Source organism: Podarcis gaigeae, assembly GCF_964106915.1.
Source record: "Podarcis gaigeae genome assembly, chromosome: 10".
Taxonomy (NCBI): domain Eukaryota; kingdom Metazoa; phylum Chordata; class Lepidosauria; order Squamata; family Lacertidae; genus Podarcis; species Podarcis gaigeae.
Window position 1 is genome coordinate 29,515,586 of NC_139686.1, and position 16,874 is coordinate 29,532,459.

General features: G+C 39.4%; 1 protein-coding gene across 3 annotated transcripts; it reads right to left on the bottom strand.

Moving 5' to 3' along the window:
• Positions 1-1,032: 1,032 nt before the first annotated feature.
• DMC1 (DNA meiotic recombinase 1) lies at positions 1,033-15,610 on the bottom strand. Of its 3 annotated transcripts, none has more exons than XM_083701174.1 (14): positions 15,592-15,610; positions 13,073-13,123; positions 12,373-12,417; positions 10,810-10,956; positions 9,605-9,687; positions 7,785-7,837; positions 7,328-7,369; positions 6,277-6,349; positions 5,908-5,999; positions 4,990-5,063; positions 4,350-4,464; positions 3,900-3,960; positions 2,472-2,588; positions 1,033-1,890 (listed from the first exon to the last, which is right to left on the bottom strand). In XM_083701174.1, the coding sequence occupies exons 2-14, from the start codon at positions 13,118-13,120 to the stop codon at positions 1,821-1,823; spliced, it is 1,020 nt and encodes a 339-aa protein (XP_083557300.1). In that variant the 5' UTR covers positions 13,121-13,123; positions 15,592-15,610; the 3' UTR covers positions 1,033-1,820. The 3 variants fall into 3 exon arrangements, with proteins under 3 accessions (XP_083557300.1, XP_083557299.1, XP_083557298.1); XM_083701173.1 differs by lacking the exon at positions 15,592-15,610 and adding an exon at positions 14,816-15,036; XM_083701172.1 differs by lacking the exon at positions 15,592-15,610 and having other exon boundaries at positions 13,073-13,168.
• Positions 15,611-16,874: the final 1,264 nt, after the last annotated feature.

Consider the following 16,874-nt stretch of genomic DNA (forward strand, 5'->3'; position numbering starts at 1 on the left):
AACCGAAGTACAACGAAACCGCAGAAATCGTTTAGTTGCGTGATAAGCTTGAGACCAGGGACTTTTGTAAGCACCTTGGGAGCCTTTGTGTCTAAAAGAACAGCTTATAAGAACATTTTAAAATGGTCTGCAGAATCAGACAAAATGTCCACTAGTGTAGCATTCTGTTCTCACAGCGGATAGCTAGATGCCATAGGAATTGTTACAATAATAATTATATTATTTATACCCCACCCACTCTGGGCGGCTTCTAGCACATATTAAAACATAATAAAACGTCAAACATTAGAAACTCCCTGATACAGAATATAGCTACAGTCACCAATTTAGCTTGAAAAGAGGATTAGAAACATTGGCTGTCAGTGGCTACTAGTTATGATGGACATTTCCACTATCAGGCAACATTCCTCTGAATGCAAGTTGTTGGAGAACATGAGAGTACAGTACCACCAAATTCATGACCTGTTTGTCAGCTTCCATTTTTTCAGGGTTGTGAGAACAAGTTGCAGTTGTCTGGTGCCAGCATAAACACTGAGATTACTGAAGGTACTGTGCTTTATTATTACTGTATGTGTCCTAGGCCCAAATCCTTGAGTTAAAAGCAGCACAGGGTGCTAAACCTTGATTTATCTGAATGAGGCAGCATCAGAAACCATGGTTTGATCTTGACTTGTTTGGATAAACCACAGGCAGTTTGCATGAATTAACAAATTGCAGTTAGTTTTAAAAGGAAGCGAATGTTTCTGATCTCATAGTGATTGAACCCGAGGAAGAGAAGAAAGGCAGGAAGCCCACAAGCCTAAGGTTCAAAAATGTAATGCAATCAGCCCTCCCCACATTGTGTTCAGGGATGTTCAAAATACCTTTTGATTATGTTTGGCATTGCTGGATGCAGAGAGTTCCTTGACACATAAGCTGTCAGTGGCACAGATTGCATAGGAAGAATAAGACAATTAGAATAAACTTACTGGGAGGCAGCTTCCACTTGTTACCCACATAACAAATGGGAAAAAAGTAGTTTAATGCATTTCATGGATGAAAAAGCTAGCAACTGCTACATTTTATTAAAAATGCAAGTATAAACAATTTAGTTTCAGTTAAATAGAGCTGTCAAGACTCATAAAAACAACATTATAAACAATTCTTCTATTCCTCTAGCAAAAACCATTTTCATTTTCTACACCAGCTTATTCTTTATCTGGAGGCTCCAGTGACAAGCATACTTTTTAAAATGCTGGGCAGTTAATAAATACTATTTTATTCTCAATAGCATTCCATGCTATTATATTCCATTCTACATGCATATATTGTAGGACTTCAAGGACATAGTTAGGCAGCCCTTGGCAGTGAAAACAGTGCTGGGTGTTATGTCCTTGAGGTGGAATGTGATTTTTTTGCAACAGAAACATCAGTTTTAAAAAGGGCAACAAACAATTAACAACATCTCTTTAAAATAATTTCTAAGCCTTTAGTAAGCCTTAATTCTCATACCCACTGGGTTCCTCTCAGCCTATTGAAATTGCTTTGTATTGACACCTAAGTTGTAGCAAGCCAGTTGCCACCTTGCACAAAATCTGTGTCAGCATGCAAAAAGCTCAGCCATACAGGTTTCAGAGGTTGACCGTGACCAGTTTACTACCTTCATAGAGCCAACCTGCTCTACAATTACAAAAGATCACAACATTCCCAGTGATAATGTCAACAAGTGTTTAGAAATTAAAACACTCTGGATTTGGAACAAAAGTAACCAGGAATTAACTAACTTTAGACACGATTTAGCTTGTGGGCGTGCCTTCCTTTGTTCACCACCATGTTCTTGCCTATTCTTTGGCATCTCCAATTCCTCCAGCAGTTATTGCAAATGTGGCTTCATTCTCAGGCATTTCTGGGCTGAGAAAACACAGAATTTGAGTCCATTTTTAATAACTGTACATGCAGGCATTGATATGTAGAAGGGGGGGGGGGAATCCAGTGCATACATTACTTTTATGGGGGTTTGGATACAATTTATTTTGACTTTCTCATTGAATTGATTTCTTTTTTTTTTTTTTTACATGGTGGAAGCAATAGCCTTGATCATACATGGTTTTCAAGCATATTTTTTCAGATTTACTTGAATTCTGACTCAGATAATCATAACTGAATCAATATAAATACTCAGACTTGGTTACCATCCTCCTTAATATCAAACAGACACCCATAGGCCTAGGCTAATTAGCAAGAACTGTTAATTACACATTTGGTTCTTTTGAAGGTGCCAAGGAGGAGAGAAGTTTAGTTCAGATTAGTAAGGGCAGTTTTCCCTCTTATTTGGAACCTGAATCTTAATTTGAAGATAAGAGTGCCTCCTTCATTCACACTTCCCTTTTTTATAAACATCCATTCAGAAACAAAGTTAACTTGAAGCCAAATAAACCATAATAAGTCATTGGAACTATAGCATGCACTGTACCACACAACTTCAATATTACCTATCATATATCTTGGCAATGCGCAACTCTCCTCTTCCTTTACGCAAACTAATCCTAGTTGTAGAAGCATGAGCGAGGATGTGGCCCCCAATGGGCTTTTTGGGATCAGCCTGAAAGCTAAAACAAACAAACAAAAAGAGAATGATTGGATGAGAGTTATAGGATAATTTAGGGTTGCCATATTTCAAAAAGTAAAAATCCAGACACAAAAGTTGTTGAGATTTGATTTCATTTGATTTTAGGCCAGAGTTGTTGAGGTTTTTTTTAGTTTTGCCCAAATAAAAAATGAAGTGTTAAAATCACTATGTCCGGGAAATTTTGGACGTATGGCTACCCTAGAATAATTGTGATTGCCAACACCCTTCCATACATTGCAGAGCAATGATCACCAGCTGCTTCAGATAGGGAATTTTTAAGGGATACATAAAAGGTACATCACTTCTGGTTACAAACACATAAAGATAATTGTAGTAAAGAATAGCTGTGGATGTTATTTTGTTTAATTTCTATATTTTCTCTACTACTACAACCTTGAATGTGGTCCTTCAATGCTACCTTGAAATTGCTTAGGGCTTGTCCACAAATAACAGCCCTAAGCAGAGCAAAAAAGAAAAGTGCTCCAACAAAAAGGTACCGCTAAGTGGCAGGGCTCATCCACACTTAACTTTGCTCCACATTTCTAGGCACAGGTCCAGGCTTTCTAGCTCTGTGTCTGAGTGCTTTTTTTCTTTTTGCCCCTGGGCTTTCCCCATGAAAACCCACTCTGTGGGTAATCTGTGGGAAGCCCAAATTGCTGTTTGCTCTGATTCAGCGGTAAACACCAGGTTTTTTGGGGGGGTGGATGAGAGAGCTCAGACACGGACTAGGAGTGTGGACCTGTGCCTAGAAAGCATAGGGCAATAGTTAAGTGTGGATAACCCCATAGTGTTCCAAGAAACACAAGGGGCTATGAAGGAAATTACTCCCCATGTTCCTCCACTGTCTGTTAGGCATTGTCAGAACCATCCCTACTCAGCTGATGCTATATACTTTTTTTTTAAAATGCAAAGACATTTAACACCATGTCAGGTTTCCAAGCTGAAAAGTGCCGACACTCAGATGAGAAGCTCCCCAAAACTATTTATATCTGAAAGTGAAACTCTAGTGATCTCCATTCTTCTCCTTATGAACTTCAACTGGCATATTCTGGAAATGTGGATTTTTTTAAGGGGCCACATTCTGAGACTGATGTTGATGGAAAGTGGCATGAGTTGCACCAATGGCTAACTGGTCCTTCTTTACCCATAATTGCAGTGCACTCTTAGAGAAGTAAGAATATAGAAAAACCTGTTTAACATTCTTCATATCCTAGCCCTTTCCCTATACTATCTTACTTCCTATTTCTGTGGTTTATGAAAAATTGCAGTAAATTGCTAATAAATTGCTTACGTCATTGTTGCTCCCGGGTCAGCAGTCATCTGGTTAGTTACAAACACAGCCACGTTATATTCTGTAGTGAAAACAAGGTCCAAGGGAAGATGATAAATATAAAGAGAAAATTCATTATGTTTCGTCCCAGAATGCTTTTAAGCATTTCTAGTAATAAATGGTGAACTATGGTTATTAAAGTTCCCGTAATATTGAAAAATATTAACTGCGTTTTAAACAACTAGCACATTTTTCTTACATTTTATGGTGGAGTGGAAGTGTGAAATACATTTCCCACAACCAAACTTGACACTTATCTACTACACTATACTTGCTCTCCTGACAGTATATTGTTTGGTGAAAATGCCGGTGCTTAAAGAAGAAGAAAAAAGATAATAGCCTTGGGCTACACTAACAGTTATTTTTCAGTCATCTAAAAGCATGGTATTCTGCCTTACATGCTTCTCATACCTTCTGATATTTTTTGAAGCCTTGAAAGCATCTGAGCAAGCTTCTGTTGCCTTTCAGCCAGTTCCCCCCGACCACTGAAGTCCACGCGGAATAGCGCCATAATGGAATCGATTACCTGCAAAGAAATAGTAGAGAGGGAGAGGATGTGAAAGGAGAAAAATTTACTTGGAAAATATTCAAGATATATAAATGAACAGCACAATCTTATACATGTCTACTCAGAATTGAGTCCCATTGGGTCCCATGCTGGGTTTTCTGTGGGGTTGTGTGTGTTTTTTTTGGAGCTGTTAAGTTGTGTTCTTTTATAGTACAGCAATGGATTTTAAATTTGGACTTCTATTTTTATTTTTCTGTGTTTTACATGTTAGCTGCTTTGAACTACTCCTTTGGGATGGAGGAAATTAGGTATACATTTTAGAATAAATGTAACATAAATTGAGTTCTGTGGGGTTTATGTTAGTGGATACAGGGGTGTAGCTTATTATTTTTATATTTTTTTATTAAATTTGTGTACCACCCTATACTCATAGATCTCGGGGTGGTTCACAACATAAAATTACAATATAAAAAATACAAAGTACATACGTAATAAAAATAACGAAAGCAGAGCAGATCACTAACATAAACATATGAGTTATACCAATAGTTTGAAAATGCCTGGCTCCTCGTGGAATTTGGCAGCAACATAGTCAAGCAATTCCATCTGATGTTCACCTTAAAGCACCATGGAAGAATGATAAAAACAGGAAAAGCAGTTAGAAACCAATATGAAAGGGGGGAAGAAGTAGAAACTTGTGTTCCAGAGGATTTGGTGGAAGCATAGTTTTCCACCAACAAAAATATATTGTATCTTTCATCTCATGTATTAATATAAGGTTCCATCCACAAAACGTTTAAGATTTTTAAAAAGATTATGCTATACTGAAGGACTTGAAGTGGCTTTTGCACATCCAAAAAGAGCTTTTGACACAATTGTTTGTCGAAGAAGCAGTGGAAATCAACCCCACATTTACAGCTTTAGTTGACTTTGAGCAATGCTACTGTGGACTGTCTTCTGCATTTTTTTCTTGAGATAACTGCTACGTTTTCTGCTTTAGGCAAAGGTAACTATCTAAAGGTAAGGGAGCATATAATTATACCACTTGTTATCATTGCTGTTTGCTCTGAATCAGCAGTAAAGCACAGGTTTTTGCAGGGAAAGCTCCAGAGGGGGAAAAAAAAGATTACTTGGACCACAGACCTTAAAGCATGGACTGTGCATGGAAAACACAGAGGAAAGGTACATGTGGATAAGCCCTGTGGGTTCATCCCAATGCAGGTAAGCTTTATAGCCCAGACTTAAATTTGTTCTGCTGAAACCTACTTTTACCCAATGCAAATTAGGTAAAATAATCATATACACTACAGGAATGCATAAGGACCACAACAACAAAAATATAGAGTTCATATTTTAAAATGGTAATTCATAATATTCCTGATGGCCCCTTGGTTCTGAGCTGAAAATTGTTTAATCTTAAAGTGGGGAGGATTTCCATGCAATCTTCAGTTGCAATCTTACTTGTATATGCCCGTGCATATAATACATTGTCAAGAACTGCATCATGGTCTGCATTGAAGCGATCAGCAATATCACGAAGACGGTCTGGACGGCTGGGGTGTTTCCTTGTTAAGGTATCTAGATTCTAATCCAGTTTCTGAGAAGTGGTAGCTGAATTCCCATACAAGCAAAAATTCTTCTCAGCAGTTCTTCATGCACTACAGTTAATTAAATAAATGGTATTCTCTACACACCCACCCATAAAACTCAAGTTTCATATAAATGGCTCTTCAAATCTTAACACCACAAAACATTTTTTTTTATTGTCACCATTAGGAAAATCTTCCAATTTATTCTGTTAAAACTGTAATATCTCAAAAGAAAGGATACAAGGTGTTTTCTGTGTCAATGAAAATAATCTTCCCACCAGTGTAGCCATCCGTTCCAGGAAGCTGGGCAGTTACTATAAAACACACAATAAGGAGTGAACAAATTTAAGCCCTACTACATGCCATTTTAATACCTGGAATTTTTCATTATTGATAAGTACTATCAACTTTATAGTAAGGCCAGTGTAAATCCTCAAGACTACTTAAAAGTATCCCAAGTAATTTCTGTTCTTGACCAGCCCCCAAAGGCATGATCAAAAGCTCACAACGTGGAAGGAAGTTCCAAGAAAGTGGAGGAACTTCCCTTTCCATAGAGCATAGCAGCGTTCACTGGTTAATGACTCCGCCATTGGGGCTGCCATACACCCAGATTTTCCTGGACATTCCTGGTGCTTTGTCCTGGGTCTTGTGTAAAAAAAACTCAACAACTTGTGGGGTGTCTTGGCTTTTACTCCTTGAAATATGGCAACCCTATCCTACATTAGCTGGAGCAGAGAGCCTTTTGACCCTAGAAAACTGGGAAAAGGTCAATTTTGTTCTAGCTGTTGAGGAATGAGATTGAGGGTGTTGTTTTCTCTTCACTGTCCCGTCCCCCTGCTGTACTAGCTGAGGAACCCAATGATATGATCCCTTGGGGGATCTGCAGGTCCTAAGCCTCCATCACTCTACCCCAACTCTCTTGGTAGTAGCCTCCTGCCTGCTTGGGCATACCAGAAGCCTCAGCTGTGGCATATTCCTCCCCATCTCAGCAGCACTCCTTTCCTTTGGCAGGGAGGTGAATATACACCATCCTAACCTCTCCCAGGCAGCAACATTGGAGGGGTTTTAGGATTGTACCCTAAGTTAGATCTGGAAATTATAAATAACATTAAAATAGTAATCAGAATTAGTGGCAGTTTTTTTATTTGTAAAACTAATATACTTTTAGGTCTTCGTCCTTAAGATAGATAATCTCGATGCAGAAATATTTATATTAGTTATTATTTTAAAAGCATATTACAAGTTTTTGGAAACAGAACATACAGTTCTCAGGATGGGTGTCAAATACATACCACAAAGAGTGTGGGAAAGCTGAGTTTTGCCGGTTCGGAATTCTAATTAAAAATATAAATAATTAAATTTGCTAGTCATATGAAACAATATAGTCAGTATTATCCCCCCCGCCCCACTGCCCAAAACACACACACACAAATTATTTGGGCTGCTTTCTGGAGAAAGCAGAATTGAACTCCCCATACATCAGCTGATGTTTCGGCAAGTTTGCCTGAACACTGCACAAAGATGGATTAAGTTTAAGAAATTTAGGGCATAATTTAAACTGATCTTGAAATAAATATTTCTTTTAAATTACCCATTCACCCTTTTTACTCATTTATATGGCCCCACCAAAAACACTAATGGCAGACATCCCCAGCAAATACATGCACTACAAAAAATAGGGGTATGTCCCCTAAATATTTCTACAAACAAGCCAGAGTATTGTATGTTCCATGATATACTTTCACTCACCCCCAAAGGCTTCAGTAATTGCCATGCTTTCAATTCCACCACCCAAGAGTTTACTGGAAGTGCAGATAAGGGGAAGAAGTTATGCAAAACAGGTCACATAGCCAAGAAAGCAATATGAAATAAACTTTTTGCTGTAAGGAGAGTGTGCCCATGTTGAAAGACCCTGCATGTGATTTTCATAGCATGTAGGGACAACATGGGTTGCTATTAGCTGGCTTCTAGCTTACAGGAAATTGCTGTTCTGAAGAAGTGTGCATGCACACGGAAGCTCATACCAAGAACTAACTTAGTTGGTCTTTAAGGTGCTACTGGAAGGAATTTTTTTTGTTTAGGAAATTACTATTCCTTTAGATCTCGAATATACATTATAGGGTTACTGTTGTGACATCAAATGACAACATTTGTACAGTCATTAAAACAAGATATGAACAAGCCTGTTGGCCACAGATGCAGCCCCTTTGCACAAACTGGCAAATAAACCAGAAAATCTTCCATTAACTCTTCTTTCCCATTTTGTCTGAATCAGGAAGCTATAATTAACATCTTCAGAAGAAGCCACAATATTAAGCTATGGTTTGAAGTTGGCTTAATAAACTTGCTTGTTCTGAAGAAGCAGTAGAAGAGGAAGATATAAATAACTGGTTGATAGAGTTTCTGATATTTAAATATTTTGGCCACAATCCAACATGGAGTTTGCTACACTTGTTCATTGAAACAAAAGGAATTAAACTTGCCAAACTGTGTTGGACTCTAACCTTTTAATGTATATTGATCTTTAGTCCACTTATTTGTACACTATTTTTTAAAAAAGGAAGTTTGTGCTTTAAATGTGGTTTGTACATATTTTCCCCTATCTACTAAATTGCCACCCATTTTGCCTAATAATATAATTGCCAACTGCTCCATCTTTCTTAAAGGATGGGGAGTAACCAACATGGCTTGTCCTGTTATTTGACTTCATTCATCTGGGAAAGAGGACATCACTTGGGGATCCATTGCTCCTCCACCCCCACTACCATGCCAAGAATATGGACACCTGCCCAAGTCATCTCTTGTGCTGTATGTAGGAGGCACTTCTGACAGAAAAGGGCAATGGCCTTTCAAAAGAACAGACAGCTCTTCACAGTGCCGATAGGCAGTTCAATCAGAAGACTCAGAAGGCTTCTGCATAGTACTGAGGCAACAGCTCTCCCTAGCCACCACTGGGTACTCTGAATTCTCCAGGAGATGAAAAGCTGCCTTGTGTTTCCTGGCTTCCTGGTTAGGTTTTGACAACTGCTCCAGATTTACAGAATGTGCAATCCTCCTGATGTTGCTAGAATACAACACCAACTTCCCTGCTCATTATCCAAGCTTGCTAGAGCTGATGGGAACTGTGGTCCAACAACACCTAGAGGGACACAGGTTTCCCATCCCTAGTCTACCCTTACTGGATTGTCAGTTTTGACTCAATTACTTGACTGGACTTCCTTTGTCTTGACCCTGCTCTTGGGATTGCATCCTCTGTCCTATAAGGAGTGTCAGGACATCAGCCTGGACTTCCCTAGGACCTTAAGTTGGGAGAAGACAGGATAATGGCCCTGGCATCATTAGGCTTCAATCCTATATACACACTTGCTTGGGAGTAAGGTCCATTGAATTTAACAGGACTTGTTTCAGAGCACCCATGCATAGTGTGACACTGTTAGCTGTTAAATTGGGTCTGGATATAGAACTTGTTAGCAAACAAACAAATAAACAAACAAATAAAACAAGCGGCAACAACAAGAGCTTCTTGAAATACTGAGTTAAATAAAAAGCAGTGTTGGCTGTTTACTAACTCAAATTCTTGACTTCCAGTGGTGATATGGAATACCATCCTACGTTTCTCACTGTACTCAAAAGCTGTCAAAAATCCTGGTTCCTGTAAGAAGCACAAAGCAGTTGAAACCTTAATCAGCATAAACAATGATCAAGGATGATGGGAGCTCTAGTCCCACAACATCTAGATGGTCACACATTCCCCAACCCTTGTCTACACTAACTGGCAGCTGAAATCCTAGATTTCAGACAGGGGATGTCTTCCAGCCCTATCAGGACATACTGAAGACTGAACTGGAACCTGGAACCTTTGGCATGCTAAGCATGTGCTGTAGCCACGACCCTTCCCTACTTAATAGAGAAGAGTCCTCTACTGCAGGGCTGTCTGGTCCATTAAAAAAAAAATAATGTGTCGGCTGGCTGTAAGGTTGTGTTCAGTGGAAGAGAGAAGCAATTTTTCATGATTCCCTGCCTCCCCTAAACTTCCAGTTCTACCCCAGAGTGTTAGGAGAACCCCCTAGAGCAGATTTAGGAGGACACAGGAGGCTGCAGTGGGGAGGGGAAATAGCTGGAAATTGCTTCCCACCCAGTCCTGCTGATAGAAGTCAATCAACCATTGGATACATACAAGACATTCTTTCTAAATTTGCACATGCAGGTATGTGCCATATTTTGTCCTTTCTGTTTCTGTGATAGTTGACATCTGATTAGAAGGCAATTTCCAACTACTGAACTAGTGAATTAATGCTTACTGCATGTTTTGACAATGATCTCTAAAACATGGGAAGCAGCTATACATTTATTTCATTATGTGTTTACCATGAGTACAAATTGCAGAAAGCCATGGTTCTCTTGCCACATGCTTTCAAAGTTAATGTGGTGAAACAAATGCATTGAACTGCCTCACAATGGCTCATCATAGAAAAACACAGCTTCCATAATATGTGAAATTGACCTCTAAGATAAGTGTTTTGACCAAGAAAGTACTTAGCTAGGAATATACCAACAGTTACTCCTAGATAGATAGATAGATAGATAGATAGATAGATAGATAGATATGTACTGGATTGCCAACCATTCCTGGGTGAAGTTATGATGGCTTGCCAGGCACATTAACTGGTACAAATATTTAATATGAGGGTTTCAATAAAGCAGTCATGCTTATATTCCATCTTATGCTATCAGTGTGAAATGACCCAAGGATGGAGTGCTAGAGTTTGCTTACTATAAGTTTGTTGGCTGCCTCTTTTATCTTCTCCACTTTGGCCTCTGAGAGTCCCTTAACATTGCATAGTGCACGCCTAGTTGTCATCTGAATTCCTTTGATTGTACAAATTCCCACTGTTTTCAGCTTTTTAATATCAGCCACATTCTGTGAAGGACATAAAAAGGATTAGAACTCTTGATGTTCATGAGATGTTACATATATCAAGGAGGTTAATAAACCAAAATCTTGTTCCTCATTAAAATTAGGAGGGCTTAAAAATGGTGTTTGCTGCAGGTTTCCTAATTACATTTATTTTTATCTCATTTTAATCAATAAATGCAAGTGATTTCTACTCTATGGTGTGTGTTTTTAGTCAGGTCCTTTTCAGAAAGAAAGGCTGGATCAACATTATGAAAATAAATTAACAGAATGAATGTGGCGCCTATATATTGTTTGGGTCTCCTTGTTTTCCTAAGCAGCTGGAAATCAAAGGCAAAATTGCAGAGCAGGAAAGAATGATGTATAGCACAAATGGGGAACCTATAATCCTCCAAATGTTGCTGAACTACAACTCCTATCACCCCTATCAATTGGCCATGCTGGCAGCAATGGATGGGAACTGAAGTCCAACAACATCTGGAGAGTCTCAGGTTCCCCCCCTCCCTGATTTCTAAGAATATTAAGGTAAAGGTAAAGGTACCCCTGCCCGTACGGGCCAGTCTTGACAGACTCTGGGGTTGTGCGCCCATCTCACTTAAGAGGCCAGGGGCCAGCGCTGTCCGGAAACACTTCCGGGTCACGTGGCCAGCGTGACAAAGCTGCATCTGGCGAGCCAGAGCTGTACACGGAAACGCCGTTTATCTTCCCGTTGGTAAGCGGTCCCTATTTATCTGCTTGCACCCGGAGATGCTTTCGAACTGCTAGGTTGGCAGGCGCTGGGACCGAGCAGCGGGAGCGCACCCCGCCGCAGGGATTCGAACCGCCGACCATGCGATCGGCAAGTCCTAGGTGCTGAGGCTTTAACCCACAGCGCCACCTGCGTCCCTCTAAGAATATTAAGCTGTACCATTTCCATATAATTTTCTGGTGCTATCCAGATAGGAGTACTTATACCCTGTAGTTCTCTAAGCATTCATTGTATTTTTTCTGAATGTAGTGGACATTTAATAATTTCTCTATGAAGGTAATAAAATCAGTTCCAGTGCAGTAGCTTATCAATGACATGAACAATGGAACAGCTGAGTATCTTTTTGGATACAGGCTGCATTTATGTTAGTCATTACCTTTAGGATGGCCAGGTAAAAATAAAAAAGACAGAGTTCTTGCAGCTTTATAAGTTGTGTAGAAGAAGGAATTTCAGCAGACACAATGGTCTTTTTCACCTGGCCACCACAGCTTATCTCAGTTTAACAGTAGTGTACACATAGTCCAAGTAATCTTGATTACTATAAAAGACTGAAAATTTTATGTTTTCATGCTTGAAATAAAGGATGTGACGCCCGCTTCATAATAGCAGTCAGAGCTCAAACAGAGAATAGAAAGGCAAATAAGGATACAGATGCATTTTTAAAGTGTGCTTACAATTCCATGCTTCTGTAGCAGGTCGATGTCCTGGAAAAAGGACTCCTAAAGGGATGCAAAAACAACAGCAACTACGAGAATCTTCGTTATTTTGATATTTATGCACATATCTCTCACTTTGGTCAACCAACTATATGTTATCCCAGAGCAGGGATTACTTTTAGAGGGTTTTCTCCATGCTCAAGGGTACACAGTACAAGGACCACTTTTTTTGGTTACTGTAACAACTTTATGGTGAAAAAAACTTTCTAGAAAAAAAGCCCTGGGGTTTCTTAATAGTTGCAATTAATTAATTGTAATTAATTAATTATTTTTTTTACCCAACCTTCACCATATGGTCCCAGGTAATATAAAAATACAACATTAAAATCAGTTAAAACAATTTACAATCAAAAGAAGAGGATGGGTCCTAAAACATGCATCTCAGGTGCTAAAGGCCAGGATAAAGAGAGGTGCATTTCAGCTTATGATGAAAGCTATACTATAAAGGTGCCAGATGTGCCTCTGTGGGCAGCTTAGGGGCTGCCCTTGGAGAATGCCCCCTTTCAAGTTGCCACCCAGCAAAATTATATGAGTATGCACATCTTCTAAGTTTACTCAAAAATGAACCATTTTGTTTACTAAAAAAAAAAAGAATGTTTTATTCTATTTTGTATAATTTTCTTGAGGATTCCAAACAAAACAAACTTTGCATCTATACCTCATCATCCTGGAATCCTGGTTCTTCCTGCACAACTTGATCCTCCATGGACTTCATTGTAATATAAGATATAGTAAGATTTCAATCAGTGCTGCAGGAAGCAATTGGAGAGTGTAAAAGCATATAAAGCAATAAGATATGCAACACTTTTATGGATCTGGTGTGTGCACTTCATATAAGACGGCAGCCTTCGTCACTTATATAGCATGACCAAGAAGGGACTAAGTGTACTGAATAGTTTTATCATAGATTTTAGAGAGAGTTGTTTGATTCCAACATGCTTGAAGACTTCCATCACACTGAGGTAGCAATGGCTAATTTATTCAGCCTGGGTTGTGAGACTCACATCCATTATGGAGCACTGGAGCATTTGATATTAAATGAAAGCTATGGTGTAAGAGAGTTCCCACATAAAAAATCTCCAAATTTACCATATAAAAGTAAATACAGATTTTGAAAGCTTTTTGTTTTTCTTTTCTGTTGTGATAATTTTGAAAATGTTCACGTGATCCTCCTGTAAAGAGCTCCTCACATGAAAATGAGGCCATCAAGTCACCATACATAAACCTCGACACCTCAAAAATATGGATTGGTCTTCAGTCTATGTTCTTCTCTCATGCTAAAACTGTGGAATGCTCTCAACTTGAAGAAAAGAATGGCATCTGCCATCCAATCACTCAGTTTCAATTCAACAATATGCTATTGAAGTGACAAGTGATTTAACAGTGAGAAAGCGAAAAACCACTAATTCGTAATCGTCATGTTTCAAAATAACTTTAGGAAAAGGTAAAAATATTTTCCTGAGGTAACATAACCACCCGCTCCTCGGTAATGACAAGATGGGAAGCATCCAATTAAAAAGATGAAGGGCATGTTTTAACTCCTTTTTATATAATCTTGCCTATTTACTGAAGATCACATCATCCTTGCACATTGTTTTCTCATTGTTCCCAGCTTTCTTGACCATGATACTGGTTTAAATATATATATTTTTAAATTATACAACTGTGTTCATTCCCATTTTTGGACAGTGGCACTACATATCAGGAAGTGAGGCTATAAGTATGTTCTCTACCTCAGGTTCCAGTGCCGCAAAGTGAAAATGGAACAGAGGCCAGGAGACGACTCAGGTGACTGTTTTACTAATTGTGAGGTATTTTTTTTTAGGTATGTGAGGTGAGAGCACTCGCCATGACTCACCAGTTTATCACTGAAACCATTCCAGTGCCATACAGTTCTCATCACATTACTAAAAGAAATCTCCTGATGCTGAAAGAAACAGTAATGTGAATCCACCCATACTAGTATATTTTTTGAGGTAAAATCTAGTAGCACTCTTCTAATATATCCAGTGCAAGGTCATGACCCTCTTTCTCATGTGTTTTCAGTATTTTTTTATTGTTTCTGACCCTCCAGCACTTTGACAGATAGTAAATATATACTAAAACTAGAAGAATGTGCCAGAAAAAGGAGGGCAGTTTAAGCGTTCAAGTGGCAGAGAAGGCTCAGAATAATGTATGGTGGGAAAGAGCGTTTTTCCCCCCTGTGCTTCTATCTTTTTACCATGACATTTACTTCTTCCTGGATGCCCTGAAAAGCAAACTAAAACCCTGAGACTTTGGGTCACATTTAGGATCAGATGTTACAAAGGAGAGATGATGTATTATTTCAGATTGTGATAGGGTTAGGGTTAGAGTTTTTGAAAATGTTCAGATGTATCAATTTTTATGTTCAGCCTTTTACCTCTCCCTCACCTCTCCTGCCCAATAAATCAAACCTTTCCCCAGCCTCTGTGGTAACATATGACTGAGGCTGGTTTAAACAAGCAAGTCTGCTTCTGCTACACGCTCTGGGATTCACACTCCAGCGTTGGATGAAAAAAGGTGTAAAAGCTGCTAGACAGAGCTGCCAGATCTGAGGAGAAAAATGAAGCCAAAATGGCTTCCAGGTATACTCTGGGTAGCTGGGGAATGTATATTAAAAAAACAACCACCCCCTCAAAGATGACAAATGCTTCAATCCTATCCACATTTACACCAGAAGAAGAATATAGATGTTGTATCTCTAGGGGTTGCTAGATCTCCTGAGGGTACCTTGGAGCAAAGTTGCAGGCATTTTGACAGATCAAGAGCACAGCCTGGTGGTGCTTAGAGGGGCCATGCGGTGTCAATGGAAGAGACCTAGACACCATCCTGTCTCTCACAGTGACTAAACCTGATGCTTTTGGGAAGTTTGGCATATACCCATTGTGACTTGTAGCCATTAAGAACATATCCTCCATGTCACCTACTAGGGCAGTGTGCAGATGGGTTTGGAGCCACAGTCTGAAGGATGTGGCACTAGCAGTAAAATAGCTCCCAAGACAGAAAACGGCCTGTCCCATTGGCCTCAGTTTTTATGTATTTTCTCCAGAGAACCCGAGGAGGCAGATATCCAGAAAACTACCAGATATCCTGTCCAACTACACAGAGCCTCCTTCCCACTATGTATCAAGTACCCAGGCCACCCCTCAGTCTCACCCAAGAACAGGCTGTAGTAGCTGGAAGTCTAACTATGGGTTTAAATCAGGCATAGGCAAACTCGGCCCTCCAGATGTTTTGGGACTACAACTCCCATCATCCCTAGCTAACAGGACCAGTGGTCAGGGATGATGGGAGTTGTAGTCCCAAAAACATCTGGAGGGCCAAGTTTGCCTATGCCTGGTTTAAATCATGTTCAGTGCAGCCGTCAGCCACAGTCCAAGGGGGGGGGGGAGATATCTGAAAATAAAAATGGCCTGTAATGTTGAGATCCTGTCTGGTTCACAGCCCAGCAATGAGTAGGGACATTAAAGAGTGAGGGAGCTGGGTGGAGGAGAGAGCAAACAGGAAGGCCAACAAAGATTAGCAGGGTTTTTTTTATTGCAATCTTTAACTGTACACGGGTTAGGAGAAGCAAACAAAGCAAACACATTCTCAGGAAACAAAGCAAACCTATGTAAGAATGTATCAAAGAGACAAATGTATGAATGCACCAGTTGGTTGTGCTATTGGGCCATGTTTTGGGAACATGTTCACACCTGCAGGCTTCTGTCTGGCTATACCATAGTAATAAGAATTTGACCTCTACTATCTGCAAGGAGGATCAGGCCCATGAATTCTTATCTTACATTTTGAATTTGGTATGAATTTGGTACACAGCATGTCTGGAGAAAGAGAGAGAGAGAGAGAGAGAGAGAGAGAGAGAGAGAGAGAGAGAGAGAGAAAGAAAGAAAGAAAGAAAGAAAGAAAGAAAGAAAGAAAGAAAGAAAGAAAGAAATTCTTTACATATCCTTTAAAATTCTTAGAAAGGGAAAAAGCAGCACAGAAAGGATTTGGCTGCTTAGAATCATATAAACACAGAATCTGAAAGCATTTTATTTACTTTCAACATTTATATGATACCTTTTGGGAACAGGGCAGCAAACGATAAGTTAAAACAGTAACTAAAATATGATCAAAACAAAGCACACATCAAAACTACCAGTAAAATACACCATCAGCGCAAACAACTTCAGCATCATGTTAATAAAAATCATACTTTTAAAAGCCTGCCAACTGAGAGTGTTGGCCAGTAGTCAGAAAATGAGCAGTAATTGGGCCAGGCTAACTGGTTGAGAAATGTTGTCTACTATCTAGACACCACTACAAAAAAGGGTCCATTCATTGTATCCTTCTGTCACACCTCAGACTGAAAGGGGATATGGAGCAGCAGCTTCATAAGTGATGTCAAAGGACGAACAGATTCATAGTACTTCTTATAGGACATGTACAAGACATTTAAC

Coding starts and splice junctions, on each gene's coding strand:
- DMC1 (XM_083701172.1), bottom strand. CDS start 13,129: ATGAAGTCCATGGAGGATCAAGTTGTGCAGGAAGAACCAGGATTCCAG. Junction 12,418..13,072: donor CAGGATTCCAGGATGATGAG/GTATAGATGCAA, acceptor GCATCCCTTTAG/GAGTCCTTTTTCCAGGACAT. Junction 7,370..7,784: donor AATTACTGAAGCCTTTGGGG/GTGAGTGAAAGT, acceptor ATTTTTAATTAG/AATTCCGAACCGGCAAAACT.